General features: G+C 43.3%; 1 protein-coding gene across 1 annotated transcript; it reads right to left on the bottom strand.

Annotated features, from left to right (window-relative positions):
• Positions 1-13,786: 13,786 nt before the first annotated feature.
• Positions 13,787-19,259, bottom strand: LOC143529916 (protein IMPAIRED IN BABA-INDUCED STERILITY 1-like). The gene is made up of 9 exons (XM_077025600.1): positions 18,614-19,259; positions 17,663-17,947; positions 16,988-17,308; positions 16,104-16,331; positions 15,915-16,012; positions 15,604-15,694; positions 15,109-15,528; positions 14,146-14,278; positions 13,787-14,078 (listed from the first exon to the last, which is right to left on the bottom strand). The coding sequence occupies exons 1-9, from the start codon at positions 18,971-18,973 to the stop codon at positions 14,059-14,061; spliced, it is 1,956 nt and encodes a 651-aa protein (XP_076881715.1). The 5' UTR covers positions 18,974-19,259; the 3' UTR covers positions 13,787-14,058.
• Between the last annotated feature and the right edge of the window lie 300 nt (positions 19,260-19,559).

Below are 19,559 nucleotides of genomic sequence, written 5' to 3'. Positions count from 1 at the left end.
ACCTGCTTGGAAACCTACCTTCGGCTATAAATACTCCAACACCTTGGAACGGTAGGATCATCTTATCTTATCTTCTCTCTAGCTATTTCTCTCAATATACACTTATATTCAGAGCAATCTAGTCTTATTCTCACGCCGGAGGGTGGTCACAAAGAGGAACCCCCCCCCCCTTCTCAGTGACGAGCTTACGGTGTCTGTTTTGCAGGTTAAGAAGAATAACCATCTTTGCCGGACCTAACCCTCGTGGGAAACATCTACTTAACCCTAAGATTATCCTTAATCTGCCGGGGTCACTTGGTGTTTCTTCATTGGCGCCATCCGTGCATTAAGCTAGAACTAATTCTTCTTTTTCTCAGTTTTTTCAAACTTCTGGAAAGATGGTTAAGGTTACTCTGATGCCAAAGCCACCGAGTGACCAAGAAACTCCGGTAACCACAACCCCAGCTATTGGGGGGAACACCGGTGAATACACGATTTTTACGAACACTACCCCGGTTACCCAAGCCGGGGCAAGTGCAGTAAACAATCCTCCCCTGGGATTCATTGATACCCGGTTGGAGAAACAACAGACGAGGCTTCCCCGACAAACACTAGATCAAGTTAAAGCTTGGGCGGAAGCACGTCAGAAAGAATTTCAAGCCGAGTTGGACGAACGTTTACGTTCACTCCAACAGGCCAATGGCGAATTCGGAAGCACTCGACAACAGCTCAACATGAGCAATGATTGCGAGTATTTGGATGATGAAGATTGGGAAGAATCTGACAGTGACGCAAACCCTCGTCATAAGGCGAAAGGGAAGCGTAAAGAAGCAGACTTCCACTCGAGAAGAAATTTCGAGGGAACCTTCAAACCAAAGAACACGGGGGGAAACCCACGTGACTTCTCCAAAACTTTCAGACCAACTGTTGCGAATGCGGGAACGTCCAAATTTGCAAGGGACATTGCGGAAGCAATCGCTCCAAAGAGTGCCAAACAGATGTCCAACATAGGCACTTACGATGGCATATCTGACCCGGACGATCACTTGAACAGATTTATAGCGGGGGCAACCGTCAGTAATTGGACGGAACCCACATGGTGTTACATGTTCCAGATGACGCTCGTGGGGGCAGCCAGAGCGTGGTTTGATCGTCTACCGGTCCACCACATCTATGATTGGGCAGACTTCCAGCACAAGTTCAGCCAGCACTTCAGTCAACAAAGAAAATATACTGAAGAGCAATGGACGATCCTCAACTGCATCCGAGAGGAAGACAAATCTTTGCTAGACTTCATCACTCGCTTCAACTCGAAGAAGCTAAGTCTGAGCACTATAAGCGAAGATCTTGTTCGCGCCGCTTTCATCCAGGGCGCTGAGTACCCAGAGCTCATACGCACGTTGACAGGTAAAGATGGCATGCCATCCACGTGGGATGCCATCATGACGGCAGCTAAACGCTTTGCCGAAACGGAGAAGCAACTGGGTAGAAATCTTCCCCATAGCACAAACCTCTACACGCAGAGAACAAGAGAAAATAACGTCCGTACCGCCCGACAAAATAAAAAGAGGAAGCTTGGTATTTGGCAGTCAAGGATAAACTTTGACACCTCATCCAGCTCTCGCCCTCTCTTAGGCGGAAGGGACAACATGCACTCGTCGAACCGGAATCCCAGATGGACGCCACTCACCAAAAGCGTCACCGAGATATTTGCCACCGAGAAGCTCCCATGGCCAAAGGCTCCAATAATCCGACAGCGTCATAACGCTGATCAGAGCAAATCCTGTGACTTCCACGGGACAAAATGCCACACCACGGAGGAGTGCACATCTTTGAAGGATATCGTCGAAACATTCGTCAGAGATGGGAAACTCACACACCTCGTGGCGTCAATCAAGAACGGAGGGAGGAATGACAATCGGTACAAGGGCAATGGACGAAAACCCGTCGACATTAGCATTCACATGGTTCATGGCAACGTCAGAGGAAGAAAACGACGAACAACAGAGCCAATTGCGTGGAAGGAAGCTGAAGTGCGCTTCCCGCGTGTGCCAGGAGGGCCCAACAAAGAAGGCCCCATAGTCATCAAAAGCCAGCTGGGGCACTACATCACCTCCCGCACTCTTGCTGATAATGGCGCTTCGTCAACGGTCATGTATAGGCAGTTCTTCGACAAGCTAGACGACGATGACAAAAAACGCCTAGAAACAGTTTACGCCTCGATGGAAGGGCTCGATGGCAACACAAACACCCCCTTGGGTATCTTATCCTTCCCCGTCACTCTCACGGACGGGAAGTACTCCCGCACAGAAGACGTGGACTTCGTTGTAATGAGGAAGCCACACCACACATACGACATTCTCTTTGGGAGAGATGGGATGGCAAGATTTAATGTCGTGGTGTCTTCAGTCCATGGGATGATGGGATGGCCAACAGCCGAGGGCGTTGCTATGATCACGGGCATTCCCCAGGTATGCATCGCATCTGTCTCATCTAAACCCAAACCAAAAATGGCTAAACCAACCACCTCTGAACCAGAAGAATGGGCCTTCAATGGCAAATACCCTGACCAGGCTGTTACCATTGGCCCAACGATCACTAACCCCACACGCACCTTACTCAAACGTTTGTTGCAAAAAAATGCCGACATCTTCGCGTGGACACCAGCTGACATGACTGGTGTACCTCGAAGTAAGGCTGAGCATAAGCTCAAGTGTGACCCGGCATTTGCGCCGGTCATACAAAAGCGTCGCGTAATGGGTGCTGAACAGGCTAACGCGTGTAGAACCCAAGTCAAGGAACTCCTTGACGCAGGCATCGTACGCGTTAGTAAATATCAAACATGGGTAGCAAATCCCGTCATGGTACCGAAATCCAACAAACAATGGCGCATGTGCATAGATTTTAAAGACCTAAACAAAGCATGCCCCAAGGATTGTTACCCGTTACCCAAAATTGACCTTAAGGTGTATTCATTAGCACCGTTTCGCCTTAAATGCTTCCTTGATGCGTATAAAGGGTACCATCAAATCCACATGGCTGTTGACGATCAAGATAAAACCGCATTTTGGACGCCCGATGGCACATTTTGTTACCAAATGATGCCATTCGGACTTAAGAATGCCGGGTCCACATACCAACGCCTGATGGACAAAGAGTTTCATGCCCAAATTGGGAGGAACTTGGAAGTTTACATGGATGACTTGGTCATCAAAAGCCTTGAGCCAGAAGCGATGTTGAAAGACATCGAAGAAACTTTCAACACGCTCAGAAAGATAAACATGAAGCTCAACCCGAGCAAGTGTTCCTTTGGGATGGAAGAAGGGAAGTTCTTAGGAGTCATCGTTACCAAAGATGGCTTCAGCGCGAACCCTGAAAAGGTCGAAGCCATTATGAAAATGGAATCACCTACTACCATCAAACAGGCTCAGACACTGAATGGACGACTAGTCGCACTTAACCTCTTTTTGGCAAACCATGCGGATAGGTCGTTCCCATTCGTGTCAACATTGAGAAATTGCTTGAAGAAAACGCACTTCCGCTGGAAACCAGAAACGGAAGCAGCTTTTCAAGAGATTCGGTCACGCTTGATCGAACTCCCAACGCTCACAGCACCAGAAGTGGGGGAGGAATTAATTCTCTACCTCTCCGCCACAGACAGGGCAACCGGGGCAGTCTTACTAGTAGAACGAAAAGGCATCCAGATTCCCATCTACAATGTAAGCCGCGTCTTAATAGACGTGGAAACCCGGTACTCCACCCTGGAAAAATTAGTCTTAGCGCTTGTACAGGCTTCACGCAGGCTAAGACGATATTTCCAAGGCCACCAAATCACCATTCTCACCAACTTCAAACTTGCAAACGTTCTAGGCAAACCCGAGTTGTCAGGGCGCCTAGCCAAATGGGCAATTGAGTTGGGAGAATACGCGATAAAGTACAAGCCAAGACCAGCCATAAAAGGCCAGGTCTTGGCCGACTTTATTGCAGAAGTCCCCGCTTCGCGGGAAAAAGAGTGCCAGTAAGAGGCTCAACCCTCCCCAGCACAAGACATTAACGATGTCTGGCGACTCTACACTGATGGAGCAGTCAACAAAGAGGGTTCAGGCGCAGGGTTGAAACTAACTAACCCAGCAGGCCAAGAATACACTTACGCTATTCGGCTAGATTTCCCAAGCACGAATAACGAAGCGGAGTACGAAACATTCTTGGCCGGATTAAGAATTGCGCGTAAGATGGGGGTGAAAAACTTGGAAGCCACGTGAATTCCATGCTAGTAGCCAACCAGATAAACGGGACGTACACGGCCGCGAACGACACAATGGCCCTGTACCTCGCACAAGCAAAAACCCTTATGCGCGATTTCAACGATTGCAAAGTTGTGCACATCAAGCGAAGCGAAAACAAATCTGCGGATGCGTTAAGAAAGCTTGCATCGTTGGCCTTCACCCACTTGGGAAAGGACATCCGCGTTGAACTTCTTGGTGCACCATCAGTCCCGCACAAGGAAATTTGTGTCATCCAAACTGGCACGGAAACATGGATGACGCCAATCATAAATTACCTTGCGACGGGTGTACTACCAGAGTCAAAGACACGAGCAAGAAAGATACGCTGTAAATCACTGAACTATCAACTTGTTGATGACATACTTTACAGGAGTAATTTTCTTGGCCCACTCCTCAGATGCGTTGACGACCAAGATGCCGACTACCTCCTAAGGGAAGTACACGAAGGCATCTGTGAAGTACATGCAGGTCCACGCGCAGTTGTAGCCAAGCTAAACAACGCGGGATACTTTTGGCCGGGGATGCATACGGATGCGCTGGCCTACATCAGAAAATGTAGATCCTGCCAGCTCTACGCACCCAACACGCATCGCCCGAAGAACGAACTTGTTCCAGTCACTTCTTCATGGCCATTCCAGAAGTGGGCCATCGATGTGACAGGCCCATTTCCCATAGCAGCAGGGAACGTTCAGTTCCTAGTGGTGGCCATCGACTACTTCACCAAGTGGATAGAAGCAAAACCCCTAGCCCAAACAACCGCAAAACATATCAAAAAATTTATTTAGGAATTTATTATTTGTCGTTTTGGACTTCCACAGAATTTGGTGAGCGATAACAAACGGCACCAACTTTGCTTACTAGAAGCTACAAAAGTGGCTGAAAGAGCTTCAAATCACCCACAACTTTACCTCAGTGGCACACCCGCAGGGTAATGATGAGGTGGAAAGAGCAAACAAAAGCATCGTCAATGGCATAAAGAAAAGACTCTTGGAGCATAGATCCGGCTGGGTGGACGAAGTTCCACATGTCCTTTGGGCAAACAGAACGCTGAAAAAAGCAAGCACGGGCGAAACCCCGTTCAGCCTCACCTATGGCACTGAAGCCATGGTTCCAATCGAGATTGGTCTACCCTCACCAAGAGTCATAACTCAACCAGAAGACAATGATGCGGAAAGACGGTTAGACCTTATGCTAACCGAGGAGCGCAGAGACTTAGCCGCAGCGCGTGAAGAGAACTACAAGCGACAAATGCAAAAGTACTACAACACGCGGGTGAAACTCTGCAACTTCAATATAGGAGACTACATACTGCGTAACAACGATGCTTCGAACCAGGAACACCCAGGAAAGCTGGCCCCGATATGGGAAGGGCTATACGCTATAAAAGAAGTTCTGGGAAAAAGCGCATACCGGCTCGAAAGGCTCGATGGCACCCCCATCCCAAGAACATGGAATGGATCTCAATTACGCAGATGTTACATGTAGATCAATTCCAAACTTGTAAAGAAAAGGCCTAGAGCCACTTCTAATGGAAATGATTCTCCTTATCACATTGATGTTGATAGCCTTACCTTTATACTTATGAACTGACCACACTGATATGCCGGTATTCACCGCATAAATAAGTGAGGGAGGAAGTAAGCCGTTACGTGTGGAAAGCGGCACAACCCGCATAAACACAAAAACAGTAAAAATTTCTAAGGGGAAGATGAGGAAAACCTTCACGCAGGTCAGACATAGATGAAGTTTGGTCATCCTACTAAGTGAAAGTGACGGTCCTACCCGCACAATCATGATAGAGGAAACAGAACATTAACCTATTATCTGACACGCGTCGAAAGGTTAACTTATTCAAAACACTTAGAAAATTGCTAAGTTAAACTAAAATATGCATGAGCAAATCATATAATGTTTACAAGGCAAGGCGTTAACAAAACATTTATATTCACATTAAAAGCTGTTCAAACATTACAAAATGGCTGGGTATCTACCCGCCTACAAAAAATACAAATCTATCCTAACGGCTAGGAGGAATCTCAAGATTCAGGCTTCGGGACCACTCCCTCCAAACCCACTTGAACCCGCACCATCAGTTGGCTGCGGCTGTTCAAGGAAAGATTTGAGAACAGCTAGCCCGTCATCAGCAGCAGCAACTTCATTAACCTTCTCCACAACCGGATGAGAGAAAGCAGCATACTGGTTCACAGCTTGGTCATAGGCAGCTTCAGTATCAACATCGTGTAAAGGAAATTTGGAAGGCGAGATGCCTTTCTCTGCAAATCCTAGGCCAAGTAGGAAACCAGCTTTCTCTCCATCCTCATGAGAAGCGTTGAGGGCTGCGATCATGGCATCATCATAGGATGTGTTCGCGAAAATCCGATGCACAACCAACAAATATATATATATATATATATATATATATATATATATATATATAAAATAATTTTCTAAGTATAGAAAGCAAAACGCGAAGAATAATTGAGCTGTGCGTACCTGCGGAAACGCTTCTCGCAGAAGCCAATCCTTATGGGATAGAGCCTCCTGAAGGGTAGCTTGAGCTTGATCGCGTGCGCGTTCAGCTTCAATCTTATTAAGGTTGGCAAGCAACACCTCCTTGGCAGTAGCTTCCTCAACGCTTTTAAGCTTGCGCTCAGTGCGATCAAGCACACCCTTCTGATCCAAGAGCTCTTGTAGCTTCTTGGCGTCCTCCAAAGCCAAAGCATCATGAGCCTGCTGAAGCTTCTCCAATTTAGCTTTCAGTTCTTCATTCTCAGCGCGCAGAGGCTCAGCAACAGCTTCGGCTTTGGTGGCCCTTTCAGTCGCATTACGCGCAGTTTCCTTAGCCAACCTAAGCTGTTCATTAACAGCTTGAGTAGCCTTGGAACTGGCCTCATGCCTAGCTTGGATCTCGGCCTCAAGATCCTTGAAGGCCTTTTCCTTCTCAGCAGCGGTGGTGGCAAGCTTCTTATTTTCTTCTCTCAGTGATCGCACCTGAGCCCCCTCCAAGCTACGCGCAGTCCTTAACTTGTCGTTTTCACGACAAAGTAACTCGACACGCGGCTGCATCCGAGCGAGAAGAATGCGGAGCTCAGTGGACAACCGGCCTTCCTGGTAACTAACCATTGCCTCCCCCAATGCACCACTTGGAGCGGCATGGCGCGCCCAGTCGACGCAATCTGCGGCCGTCCTGAGAGTCGTGCCTCGGCGGATATTCCACCTTGGGGCATAGACCTCATTGGAATCTGAAACTGCAACAACAAAAAACAGTTAAGAGAAAATGACTAAGGAGGGGTAACAGGCCAAAGTAACCCCACGCACCTGTAAAGTCGATAACAGGCCGATAGCCGCTAAACCCATCACCCGAACCTAAAGGATATCCATCCAAGAGGTCAAGGAGATGGGAAGGAGGCAAAGATTGGACTCCCTCATCAACAGAGGTAAGTCTAGAGGTCCCAACTCTAAACATACCTGAAGAACCGGCCAAGGACGAAGTAGTCGTTGACACTGTAGAAGCCACTGAGGTAGAGACCATCGGAGATGAACTTATTTGAGATGAACTCATAACCGTGGTAGCCGCTGCAGATGAGCTCGCAGAAAAAGTCACCGCCGGTCCGGTGAGTGATGCAGTAAAGATGGCACTGACGGCCGGCGGAGAAGTTGAACTGCTCAACGCAGCAACAAAACTGGACGCCATCGTCGGCACAGCAGCCATGACAGATGACGTCATAACCGGAACAGTTGCTTCAACAGTATAAGCAACTAAACCAGTACCAGAAACAGGCGCAGCCGCCTGGGTCATCGCCTCGGATAGGTTGACCAAACCTATCGTCGTGGGTCCTGAACCACTTCCTCCCACACCGCTCTCAAAAGCGGATAAGTCCACTCCTGCATAAAGAAACCAAAGATAAAAAACAAAAGCGGAAGGAAATGCGGAAAAGGTACACAAAAAGTATACTTACTAGTTTTCTTGATCTTGAAAGCCCTGACAGGCGGAGATGGACCCGAAGAAACTGGCCTCTTCACGCCAGTTACCTTCGCAACGCTTGGCGGCTCGGAAGTGACAGTCTCAACCTCTGAGACAATGGTCTCGCCACCACCAAGGTTCCCCGCCGCCTCCTCACTTTTAGTCTCGGAATCAGACTGATTCACCAGGTCAACGAAGGTAGCAACCTTCGTTTTGCCGTTCACGCTGGCCGCCTTCTTCTTCCTCACAATAAAAGGCCCATCTGCGGATTCCTCATCAGAAGATGACAAGATCAGAGGAATTCCAGCAGAAGTTTGAGCATGAAGAGGACGGGGATTAAAGAACTCCTTACCTGGCCGAGTGGCGCTTAAAATCTCGTGGCCTGGCGGGTAGACCTCTACGAATCTATCCGCAGTCTGCTCCAAAATGGGCAACTCGTTCTCATCGAGATCACGAGTACCCAACCGTGCGGGACCACCAGTCTCCCGCGGGTGCAAGAGCGAATGTAAGTTGTTCCCTTCTAAAATAAAAACGATAAAAATGTTAGAAGGAAAACCCTAAACCAACACAAAAGACGGTGCGTACCAAAAGGAAGATAGTTCAAACTGTATTCGAGAACGATGGGTATTTGCGGCGTCCCAGACCCGGCATCCTTCCACACGCGGCTCATCCCAAGCATCACCATCCCAGACTCCGCGAAGCGATAAACCGGAGTCTGAACCTGGGAGATCTTGGTGAACCATTCCGTCTCCTGGTAGTTGGAGGCGTGAAGGTTAGGAAGTGCCCTCCCATTCTTGAGCGTCATCGCGATGGGAACGACACGAGCGGAAATGTAGAAAAACTCCCGCTTCCAAGAACGAAGACTACGCTCAGTAGCGCAGATCTTCAAACCCTTGATCTGAGTGACAAGGGTATACCAACCTTGGATGCACCTCCAAATATAGAAGGTCATCAGGCGGTCGACTCGGGGCTCGATACCAAAAATACGGCACACCCATTCGAAATAGCGAACTTTGGCAATTGCCATTGGGTGCACCTCTGTCAGATGAACACCGTGTTTCTCCAAAACACGGTATACGAACTTCATTAATGGGAATCTTAGATTCCCATATAGGAAGAACGAAGCGTAAACCCCTATCTTGCCCTTAGGGGCATCGTACACCGTCTGGTTGGCCTCCGGAAACTCAGGCTCATAAGGCTCCAGCAGGAACTTCTTGACGATGTAATGGTATACATCGAAAGAAAGAGTACACTGACACTCGCCAGCAGTACTCTTATCGTCCTTATCGGACGTAGACGTCTGGTTCTCGAGGTAAACGTCGGACTCCTCGACGTTAACCTCTGGGTCATGAGTAGAAGAAGACATTTTTTAGTGTTAAGAAAGCGGTTTCAGGAGAATGCTCGCCGGAAAAGATGAGTATTCGCCGGAAATCGCTTAAAAGGAAAAGGAGAGTGAAGTGAAGATGATGGATGAAATACACCATCTCCCCCTTATATACTCATCGCAATGAATGCGATGAATTTAATGCGGATGAGAGAGAAGGCGCAGGAGCAATGACACGGCGACACGTGTGGATAAAGCAAGCTGGCAACAGGTGTCAAAAGGGGCGCAGGAGCAATGACACGGCGACACGTGTGGATAAAGCAAGCTGGCAACATGTGTCAAAAGGGCGCGTGCCATAAAACCCGCGCCCACGCGCCTGAAAAAGAGTTTCGATTGACCACATGCTGTCACGTCGTCATAACTGCCTGCACGTCCTGAAACCGTCAGAAGACGCCAACGTCCTTTCAACCGTTTGGACTGTCCTTATCCTTTCACCAACCCTCCGAATTTCAAAAAAGATTCAAAAAGATTCAAAAAGATTCAAAAATAAGAGGGAATATACCCCCTTACCTTGGAAAGCAAGAAACCATAAGACAAGTGCGGGTACAGTGTCAAGGCGAAACCCTTTACATACTTAACACTTGCAGGGAATTGAAGCCAAGAAGATACCTTGGAAAACAAGAAACCATAAGACAAGTGCGGGTACAGTGTCAAGGCAAAACCCTTCACATACTTAGCACTTGCAGGGAATTGAACCCAAGATGGATCTTATGGGTCATGCTTGCTGAAAGGGAAATAACACCCCCGCATGGCGGAAACGTTGAGAACTAGATTGTTTGAAGCTTCAAGGTGGAATTGGTTATTTAACATAACTGATCACTATGTCTAAAATTACCAATACCCCGTGGAGAATCTACACAAGTGAAACTCAACGCTCCCGACTTGCAGAGAGGTTACGCACCTACCCGCATCATACCCAAAGATCAGGCAGAAAAAGTCGGGAATTTTCTGCAAGTGACATTAGGAAAACTGCGGGAAGAATCCCCACGGAGAACCTTAGAAAACGAAAACCCCTTTAAAACCCCTTGCTTAAAGTCCAAAAGTTCACCTCACTTATTAACAATTCATGAGAAGAACAATGGACTGGGGGGACTTGAAGAGGTAGGTCCCCGCAAAGCCCAGTTGGACCCACAAGACTCACCTTAAATAGGTACGTCTGCACAAAGACCAACTGGATCCGCAGGACCCACCATGCTCAGAGAGATGAAGACCTTACACGCAGTAAGCCAGCTGTCCCTGCATGAAAGCCTCCCTTGGTACAGTACCCTGCCTGTCCCCGCAGCTGTGGGTACAAGCCAAGAAGGAAGGCTACCCGCACTAACAGTAAGGCTACACGCATAAGGCACTAGCTCTTATACTTCAGTAATGTCACCTGAAGAAGGAATGAGCAGGGAGGGAATATTCCCGCCCAAAAGAGCCAGTCCGTACACTTCTAGAAGATCTTTTGTACTATACCTACCAAGGTATGGACAAATAAACAAGATCTGACAAAAGCGACCCATGAACCAATCACAGGGTGACAGCTTACCGACAAATTGTACGAGGAGGAGCACGCTCCAGTACAAAATGTCACTATCAGCCGCTGCCTACCCACCAACTCCCATCGTGGCACGAACGTAGCCCATAGTTGGTGGAAAAGGAATATTATATACAGCTGGCCGTACCTGCTTGGAAACCTACATTCGGCTATAAATACTCCAACACCTTGGAACGGTAGGATCATCTTATCTTATCTTCGCTCTAGCTATTTCTCTCAATATACACTTAGGGGTGTTTGGTACAGAGAATGGAAAAGGAGAGAAAATAGAAATGGAAATGGAATTGTAGAGAAAGAGAATTGGTATAGAGAATGAGAATCATTTCTCTTGTTTGGTACACGAGAAAATAAACAGAGAACTCTACCATACCCAACCCCACCTCCACCCAACCTGACACCACTCACCACCGCAGCCCCCACCACCACAGCCCCACCACCACCGCCCCACCACCACAGCCCCACCACCACCGCCCCACCACCACAGCCCTTTCTTCAACCACAGCCCACCACCACCGGCTGCCGCCACCAAATCCCCTTCTTCAACCACAGTACACAAGAAATTAAAAAGATTCAAATTTTTGGAACATAAGATATAGAAAAAGGAGGCTCAGATCTGTCATCACTGCCTCTTTGGAGATTTTGTGGTGGTGGTTGTGGTGGCGATGATGATGATGATAATCAGAAGCCACCTGCGACCACCGCCGATTTCCACCACCACTGTCACCCACCTGCGACCACAATCACCCGACCATCTGAAAACCCTAACCTACCACGAACCACCACTTGAAACCCTAATCTCGGTTCACCCGTACCACCTGCAACCTATAACCGGTTACCATTTCTGTGTTCACCACTGCGAACGGCGGAGACGGGGTGGTGGTTGCAGACTTGGAGACGAGGTGGCGGTTGTAGACTTGGAGACAAGGTGGCGGCCGGAGACGGGGTGGCGGCCGGAGACGGGGTGGTGGCCGGAGACGAAGTGGTGACATGCTATGAGGAGGCTGCTGAGAAATGGATTTCTCTTTGTTTTAAAGAGAAATGGAATTCTCTAGTTTTAGAGAAATAGAAAGAGAAATAGAAATGAAAAGTGGAAAACAAACAAAAGAAATATTTCTAATTCCATTTCTCCCCAATCAAATCCCTCTACCAAACACCCCCTTATATTCAGAGCAATCTAGTCTGATTCTCACGCCGGAGGGTGGTCACAAGGAGGAACCCCCCCCCCCCCCCTCAGTGACGAGCTTACGGTGTCTGTTTTGCAGGTTGAGAAGAATAACCATCTTTGCCGGACCTAACCCTCGTGGGAAACATCTACTTAACCCTAAGATTATCCTTAATCTGTCGGTGTCACTTAGTGTTTCTTCACTAATAGATTATAGAGTTAATTATTAAGGTGAATTTACTACCCACTGAAAAGTACACAAAACTATACCTGAAATATATGATCATCTATATTTTTTTATAAAACACTGAGAAATCTTATATTAAAGTAACGTGAAAGTTTTCAATCATTTTAATCTTCTGGTCTACTTTACTAAGTATGTGATGGCATGTTAGGGATATGAGAATAAACGGGTTTGAGAGAACTAAACTTGTACTAGAGGAGGTTTTCGGTATAACTTTTTTTGATGATTTTTTTTTACCGAATAATGTAATCAAGATAAGATTTAGAAGAACCATAATTGCTTTTATTTTTTTCCTTTGAACACCCTTTGTTTGATGACCAGAACGTGACCCCAACCTGTTTTCGCTTAAGATCATCATGGGGGTTTGTTTAGGAATTTCCATATATATATGCCTATGTTAGATTATGCTTTAACGGTTTCTTAAATATATATAGATGTATATTATGTCCGTGAAACTGATTTATATATAGTTGATGAATTGGGTTTAATTAAAGATGGTAAAAGGCATAATTATATCATTTTCAAATACATAGCAAAGATTTAGACTTTGGTTTAACAACTCTAGCTAGGGACTGATCTAGGGGGGTGCAATCGGGCGTGTTTTTATGACTCCATAAACAGCTTATTTGCATAAACAGGTCATGAAATTTTTAAAATTGAACATACGTGAAATTGTGTTATTAACCTAATAACATGTCAAACTTCATTCATTCACAAAGCTTATCAACAACCAAAACATTGCGGTAAGTTACTATACACGGCCTACTTATTTTTACTCCTTGGAGCAACAACCTACACTTCCAAAAGTTTTGTTTAACACCTTTTTAGTTATTTGTAAGTGGAATTACATGTTAATTAACGACAAAGTAGTAAATCTCAAAAAACCAAAGTTTTTACATCATGTATTGTATGGTACGTTGTCCTGTTGGCAGCTGGCGAGGCTATGAATCATCCAACGTAAGCTTTAGAGATAACTAATAATAATTGGATTGCCCAGTCGTTGCGGCAAGAACATGATGGGAATCCTGTCGGAATGTGTTCGTTATTATCATCCATGAATGTTAGCAACACATTATGTACAGATTATTAGCAAGCCACTTGTCTTTCAGTATAAACAATCGTCGACAGTAACAAGTTGTTCGTCACCAGCTACTTGTTCTTTCATCAACAACTCAAATAATAACATTATAAAAAGAACAACTTTTGATGTTGTACATGTCATTTTAGTTGTAACTCAAAAATAGACTACTGTAAATATTCAAAACCATAAAAAGATCAATGCAAATTTTTTGCTACTATACATTCATTTTCAATCACCTTCCTTTTACAGGAAAGAAGATATTAGTCTAAAATTAACTCTTAACTAATCAATGGAGGTTAAAAAAATTTAGGACCATCAAATGCGTGTAATTCGAACGACTCTGGTCTGTTAAACTGTCATAATGATTCCCTTAACGGCTATGGATCAAGATTCCATGACCAGATTCAAGAAAAATGTCGGTTCACCAGCCGTTCTTCCTACCTGCAAAAATCATGGAAGTGATTAACTGTCTATTGTTGATATTTTATAAAAGAATTTTGGTTTTTACCTTTTTGCAACAATGATCTTCGGGCCGCTTGGCGGATATGGCGGTCGTTCTTCTCTAGAAGTTCAGTGATTTGGTGGGGCTGAGTTAACAAAGGACCTGAAAACTCAATCTTGTCTTCTTGATTCTGATAAATCTGTGTCAACAAGTCCAAAAGTTGAAAACTTGCACCAAGAAACACGAAAACAAACAAAGCCCTTCATGGGTTTTGGTAGAGGTGGTAAAATGAGCGGGTTCGTTAACGGGTCAAAAAGTAATTTTGGGTACGAGTTGGTTTGGTTGACCCGAAACACCTTTTGTCCAATTTTTTTAAAATAATTAGCTTGTTAAATATGATTACATAGATATTATATTATTGTGACAGAGATGATTTAGGACTTAGGTTGGGTTGACCAATCACCTTTTGTCTTAACTTTATTTAAATAATTAGAGGGTCAAATAGGATTGCAAAAGTTGTATTATTGTGATAAAAATGACTAAGGAGTTGGATTAGGTTGAGTTGACACGAATCTTTTTGTTCAATTTTTTTTTATATTTTTCAAAATAGTTAGTGTTAAATATGATTACAAAAATTATATTATGGGAATAATAATCTAACATATTAAATGAAATAAAGTAGGAGGTCATGCATTATAAGTAATTGGTTTGTAAAATATGATTTTAGGAGTCCGGTTGAGTTGACATGATACACTTTTGTCTAAACTTCTTTAATGTTTTAAAACAATTAGTTTGTCAAATCTTATTACAAAAATGGTATTATTCCAATAATAATCCAACTTTTCATTTAAAAACGGTTTAAAGGTTTTATGCATTAAAAGTACACGTTTAGCGATTCTCACCCGCTCAACCCATTTAACATGTTTCCTTTTTAACTAATTTTCTTATGTTACCCGTTTGACCCGTTCATAAGTCAAACGGGATGAAACTACCACCACTAGCCTTTCATTCAAACGAAAACAAACTTACCGAATCTATTTTCTTGAAAAATTCCATAGATAGATCTCGAGAGGGGTAACCGTGGGGCCCTCCATCAAATGTAACTTTCGAATCTCGACCTCTAGAACTGGTTCGTTCAATCTTGACAGTATGTTTTGTTTCCCTTTGATGTAATGTAACTTCAGGCTCGGATACAAGACTTTTGGAACTCGATCTACCGAATGACCTTAAAGATGATGAATCATCAAACCGCCGTTTAGCCCATGCAAAACCACTTGAACCTGGAACTTGTAACGGGCCCGAAAATGTAATGTCTCCTTGAGACTCGGTGCCTATTGTGCTTTCAAACGGCTTACGTGGCTCAAAAGCTAAGATTATGTCATTGTCTTTTTGTTTGTTTAAGCTACTTCCGTTGATTTTGAGCCTAACTTCAGTTTTGTCTGACAAATTCTGTAAAAAAAATAGTCATTCATCAATAAGTATGTGTATGTGTGTGCGCGCGCGCGTGTATATATATAGAGAGACCTCCTCGGGCACCAATTTACTTGTGCCACTCGGTTTTCTACTCAATCTTCGTGACACTTCAGGCCCGCGTGTTCTTCCAACGTGATTCTTCCTGAAAACACATGTAGCATTCTCATAAGTTACAAGCCAAAAGCTACTAAATTTATTTCACCCTTACACAATCATTTTTTTTTTTCAAAACTCGTCATATATTTAACCAGATAATCAAAATCAGTTTATCTAAAGAAAAAACTTAGTATTGTGAATTCAAGTCACAATAATCACTTCCAAACTTGATATTACTCTTATGTATACGCGTAAAAATGGTTTGCCTTCTTGAGTCTTCACGATTCTTAGCATCAATCTCTTTGCTAGGAGGGTATTTTGGTAAACTTGATGGCTCGCACACATACGGTTTTGTCATGAAATACTGTAATAACATATCAAAGTCTAAGCTGCCAATATATATAATCAAATTGTTCGATTTTCATATGCAAATTACAAAAATGTCTGAATGTTACCTCGGATGCAAGAGCGGAAGAGGCGGTCCCACGCTTATATGGTTCAATAGACAACAAAGTTTCTATGAGTTCCACCGTGTTATTGGGTAGATCTTTAAAAGTTTCCCGTAGACAACTTTCATAGGGACGTTGTGGTTTAAACAACATAGCATGAGGAAGTTTTGACCTGTTCCAATAATCGTCACACGGGGATCCACAAAGCTTTAAGATTTTATGCAACTGTTCCACCTGAAGTTAAGATAAAAAGAATAACAACTCAATAACATTATAAAAAGAAATCTAGCTTTGACTTTTGAAAGTCAAACATACTACTCTTAGAACTTGGAAGTTAAAATTGATACAATTCCTTTGTTTTTCAAACCCAATATCTGTACAAGTATTAAGATGATTTTTTGGAATTATGGGATACCCATCAATTAGGAAGTTGAAAAGCAACCGGTTTGACATTCAAAAGTCAATCATGGCATCGTCCAAACTCAATCTCCTAAGGTAGTTCATATTGTTCAATTAAATGCATGTATTGGTTCACACTTCAGAAAATCAAAAAAATAAACCGTTTGACGTTTAAAAGTCAAACATAGTACTTAAAAACCTGAATTGTCGTAACTATACCAATCTTATAATTTCTGAAACCCAGTTTCCACGCTGTGTATTGATTATAAAACTCAACACTACATTTGACTTTTAAATGTCAAACATAGTGCCCCTCAAACTCAAATCCATTTAAACTCCATAAACTTTGAAAACTCTATTTCAATACTTTTATACTGATTACACACGTGAACGTGATTACTAAATAATTCCATTCCAAGATCACACCTTGCTCGTAAATTTGCAATTTCAAAAGCTATCTCTTTGACCTCCAAAAGTCAAACTCACTTTACCTCAGTTCTACCCTGAAGAAGAGGTACACCAAGAAGAAGCTCTGCAAAAACACACCCAATACTCCAAAGATCCACCGAAGCTTCATAATCCGTGGACCCCAGTAAAAGTTCAGGCGGTCGGTACCATAAAGTAACAACTTTACTGGTCAAAGGCCTTCTGTCACGATCCACATTACAAAAATTTGCCAACCCGAAATCGCCTATTTTCATAATCCCTTCATTATTTACCAAAAGATTTGCCCCTTTGATGTCCCGATGCATCACTCCCCGTGAATGACAATGCTCGAGTCCCGACAATAACTGCTTCATGTAGCATTTAATCTGTTTCAATTTTTGAAAAACTCGTTAGATTTTATAATAAATTGTTAACGCATAAAAAAGAAACCAACTACGTTTCACGGGATAAAAATCCTAACTTTAAAAAATTTCAATTCAAGAACATCTTTAAAGCTTAACCTTGACGGAAGAAAAAAAAAGTCAACATGGTCAAAGGTATCGACGTGTCATTTTGTTTAACGGGATAAAAATCCAACTTTCAAAATTTTAAATTCAAAATAGCCTTGACAAAATATAAGTCAACACGGTCAAAGATACTGGCATGTCATTTGCCACATCAGCAAAAAGTTTGAGGGTATTTATGTTTAATAAAAATGTAAAATTTTTGGTGTTACAAACCTGTGGTTCGGTGAATTTGATGTCAGGGGATGATAAAAGTCCTGAAATATCATGTTCCATGTACTCAAAGACAAGATATATGCTACATGATAACTTTGAGGTTATTATCCCATCAAGTTTCATGACATTTGGATGGTTGAGTCTACGAAGAATCATAACTTCACGAGCCATAAACCGAACACTTCCGGGTTCGAAATTGTCAAACCGCACCTTCTTTAGGGCGACTATCCTCCCGCCTTCTAGGTCACGAGCACGGAAAACACTACTATATGTACCTTGTCCAACCTATATAAGCAAATTCAATAACATAGTCATTAACCAACAAACACCTAAGAAGCACAAATGTAGGTTTGAATCCAGCTTCCACTGGTCCTATGACTTTACCATAACAGGTCCTCACGGTCACGAAAATAAAAATAAATAAACAAGAAAAATAGTTTAGGAGTAGATACAACAAAACTAATAATCAAAGTGTCATTTTATATTCAAATCCTTAAATAACCATAACTTGCCAAACACACATAGCTCATTATTTGATTATTACAGCTTCAATCAACAGAAGCACATCTTAAACACAATAATACTTTGATTGTTCCATATCACATAAATCATTTTCGAAGCACAATGGCAAACAAACACGCCGGTCGTGCAAGTCACAATGCGGGCCCCATTTAACGAGTAAAATTGAGGTGTGGCCCTCAAAATCAAAAAAAATATTAGTATTGCATCATCCATTATGGGGTATTAGGATGGTTCCAAAACTGATTATCACAGCTTGTTTTTGCAGCTGTCAAACCTAAATTTGACACTTTAATTTATAAAGATCCAAATAAGGATTTTCGCCTTTTTCGGCATCACTAACCCTAAATGAGATAATAATCAAACTAACTAAAACCAAGACAAAAATATCCAAATCAATTTAACAAGAAATGAAGTGAATAATGAATCAACCTTTTCTAACTTCTCAAAAGATTCAGCTTTGAGAGGCACCCAACCATGAATTGCTTCACCCGCAACCGCACTGAGCCAGTCGGGCCAACCGGCAGCCACATGCTCCACTTCCACATACCTCCGCCAATTCCCCAACCTAAAACTGACCGCCTCACTCCTCCCTGACCCACCCATCTCACTCCCTGACACACTCCTTATATTCTTCTTCCTCCTCCTCTTATTATCCAACTGCGCCACCATATCGCCGCCGTTCCCACCCATACTCCGGCAAGAACCCACCGCCGCATCGTCCCGGAACCCCCCGGAATGATCCGCCGCCGGGGTTACAGACATTGTCTGTTTGGACGACACACAACCCATGTTTCGAATTGGTTCAAGAACCCCCCTATGAACCCATGAATAAAGGTAAAGATTTGTGCTTGATGAAATTAAAGGGAATCTGGATCAAACCCAGATCAAGAAAGACGAAAATATTAGTGGGTTTGTGGTTAATTGTTAAAAAGATTAGTGGGTTGAAGTAACGGTGTCAGAAATCTTCGTCGGAAATGAGCAGATGTATGTACGAGTTAATGACAGAGTGGGAATAATACTTTCTGGTGGTCTAAAGACGCCAAAGGTGAATTTATTGCACATTTTTTCAAGATAGATGTACCATTTAATTTGAAGATATATCATTCATCTACAGATTTCTTTATATAAAATAATAATATTAAAGTGAGCTTTATAACTAAATAAAAGGAATTTTTTTTAAAGTAGTTTTTATGAAAAAACTATTTACCATTTTAGTGTTATTGGAAAACTATTTACCAAACTAGTGTTTTTATTTATTTTGAATTCAATTTTTCTTTTTAACTCAACATATTAAAGTCTTTTAGTTTTTTTTTTCCTATTTAGTTATCTTTTACCTACTTTTGAATATTTTTTTATATTTATTTTTAATCAACAT

This window comes from Bidens hawaiensis, unplaced genomic scaffold (assembly GCF_021521415.1).
Source record: "Bidens hawaiensis isolate Kalapana, Puna unplaced genomic scaffold, B.hawaiensis_p1.1 tig00008762_1, whole genome shotgun sequence".
Lineage (NCBI taxonomy): Eukaryota > Viridiplantae > Streptophyta > Magnoliopsida > Asterales > Asteraceae > Bidens > Bidens hawaiensis.
Note: the sequence above shows the minus strand (reverse complement) of the source record. Positions and strands in the feature narration are given on the sequence as shown.

Excerpts from the sequence above, each read along its gene's own strand:
- LOC143529916 (XM_077025600.1), bottom strand. The coding sequence starts at position 18,973 with ATGGGTTGTGTGTCGTCCAAACAGACAATGTCTGTAACCCCGGCGGCG. Across the intron at positions 16,013-16,103 it reads CTTCCGCTCTTGCATCCGAG|TATTTCATGACAAAACCGTA; the intron begins GTAACATTCAGA and ends ATGTTATTACAG. Across the intron at positions 14,279-15,108 it reads TTTTCAAGAAAATAGATTCG|ATTTATCAGAATCAAGAAGA; the intron begins GTAAGTTTGTTT and ends TTGTTGACACAG.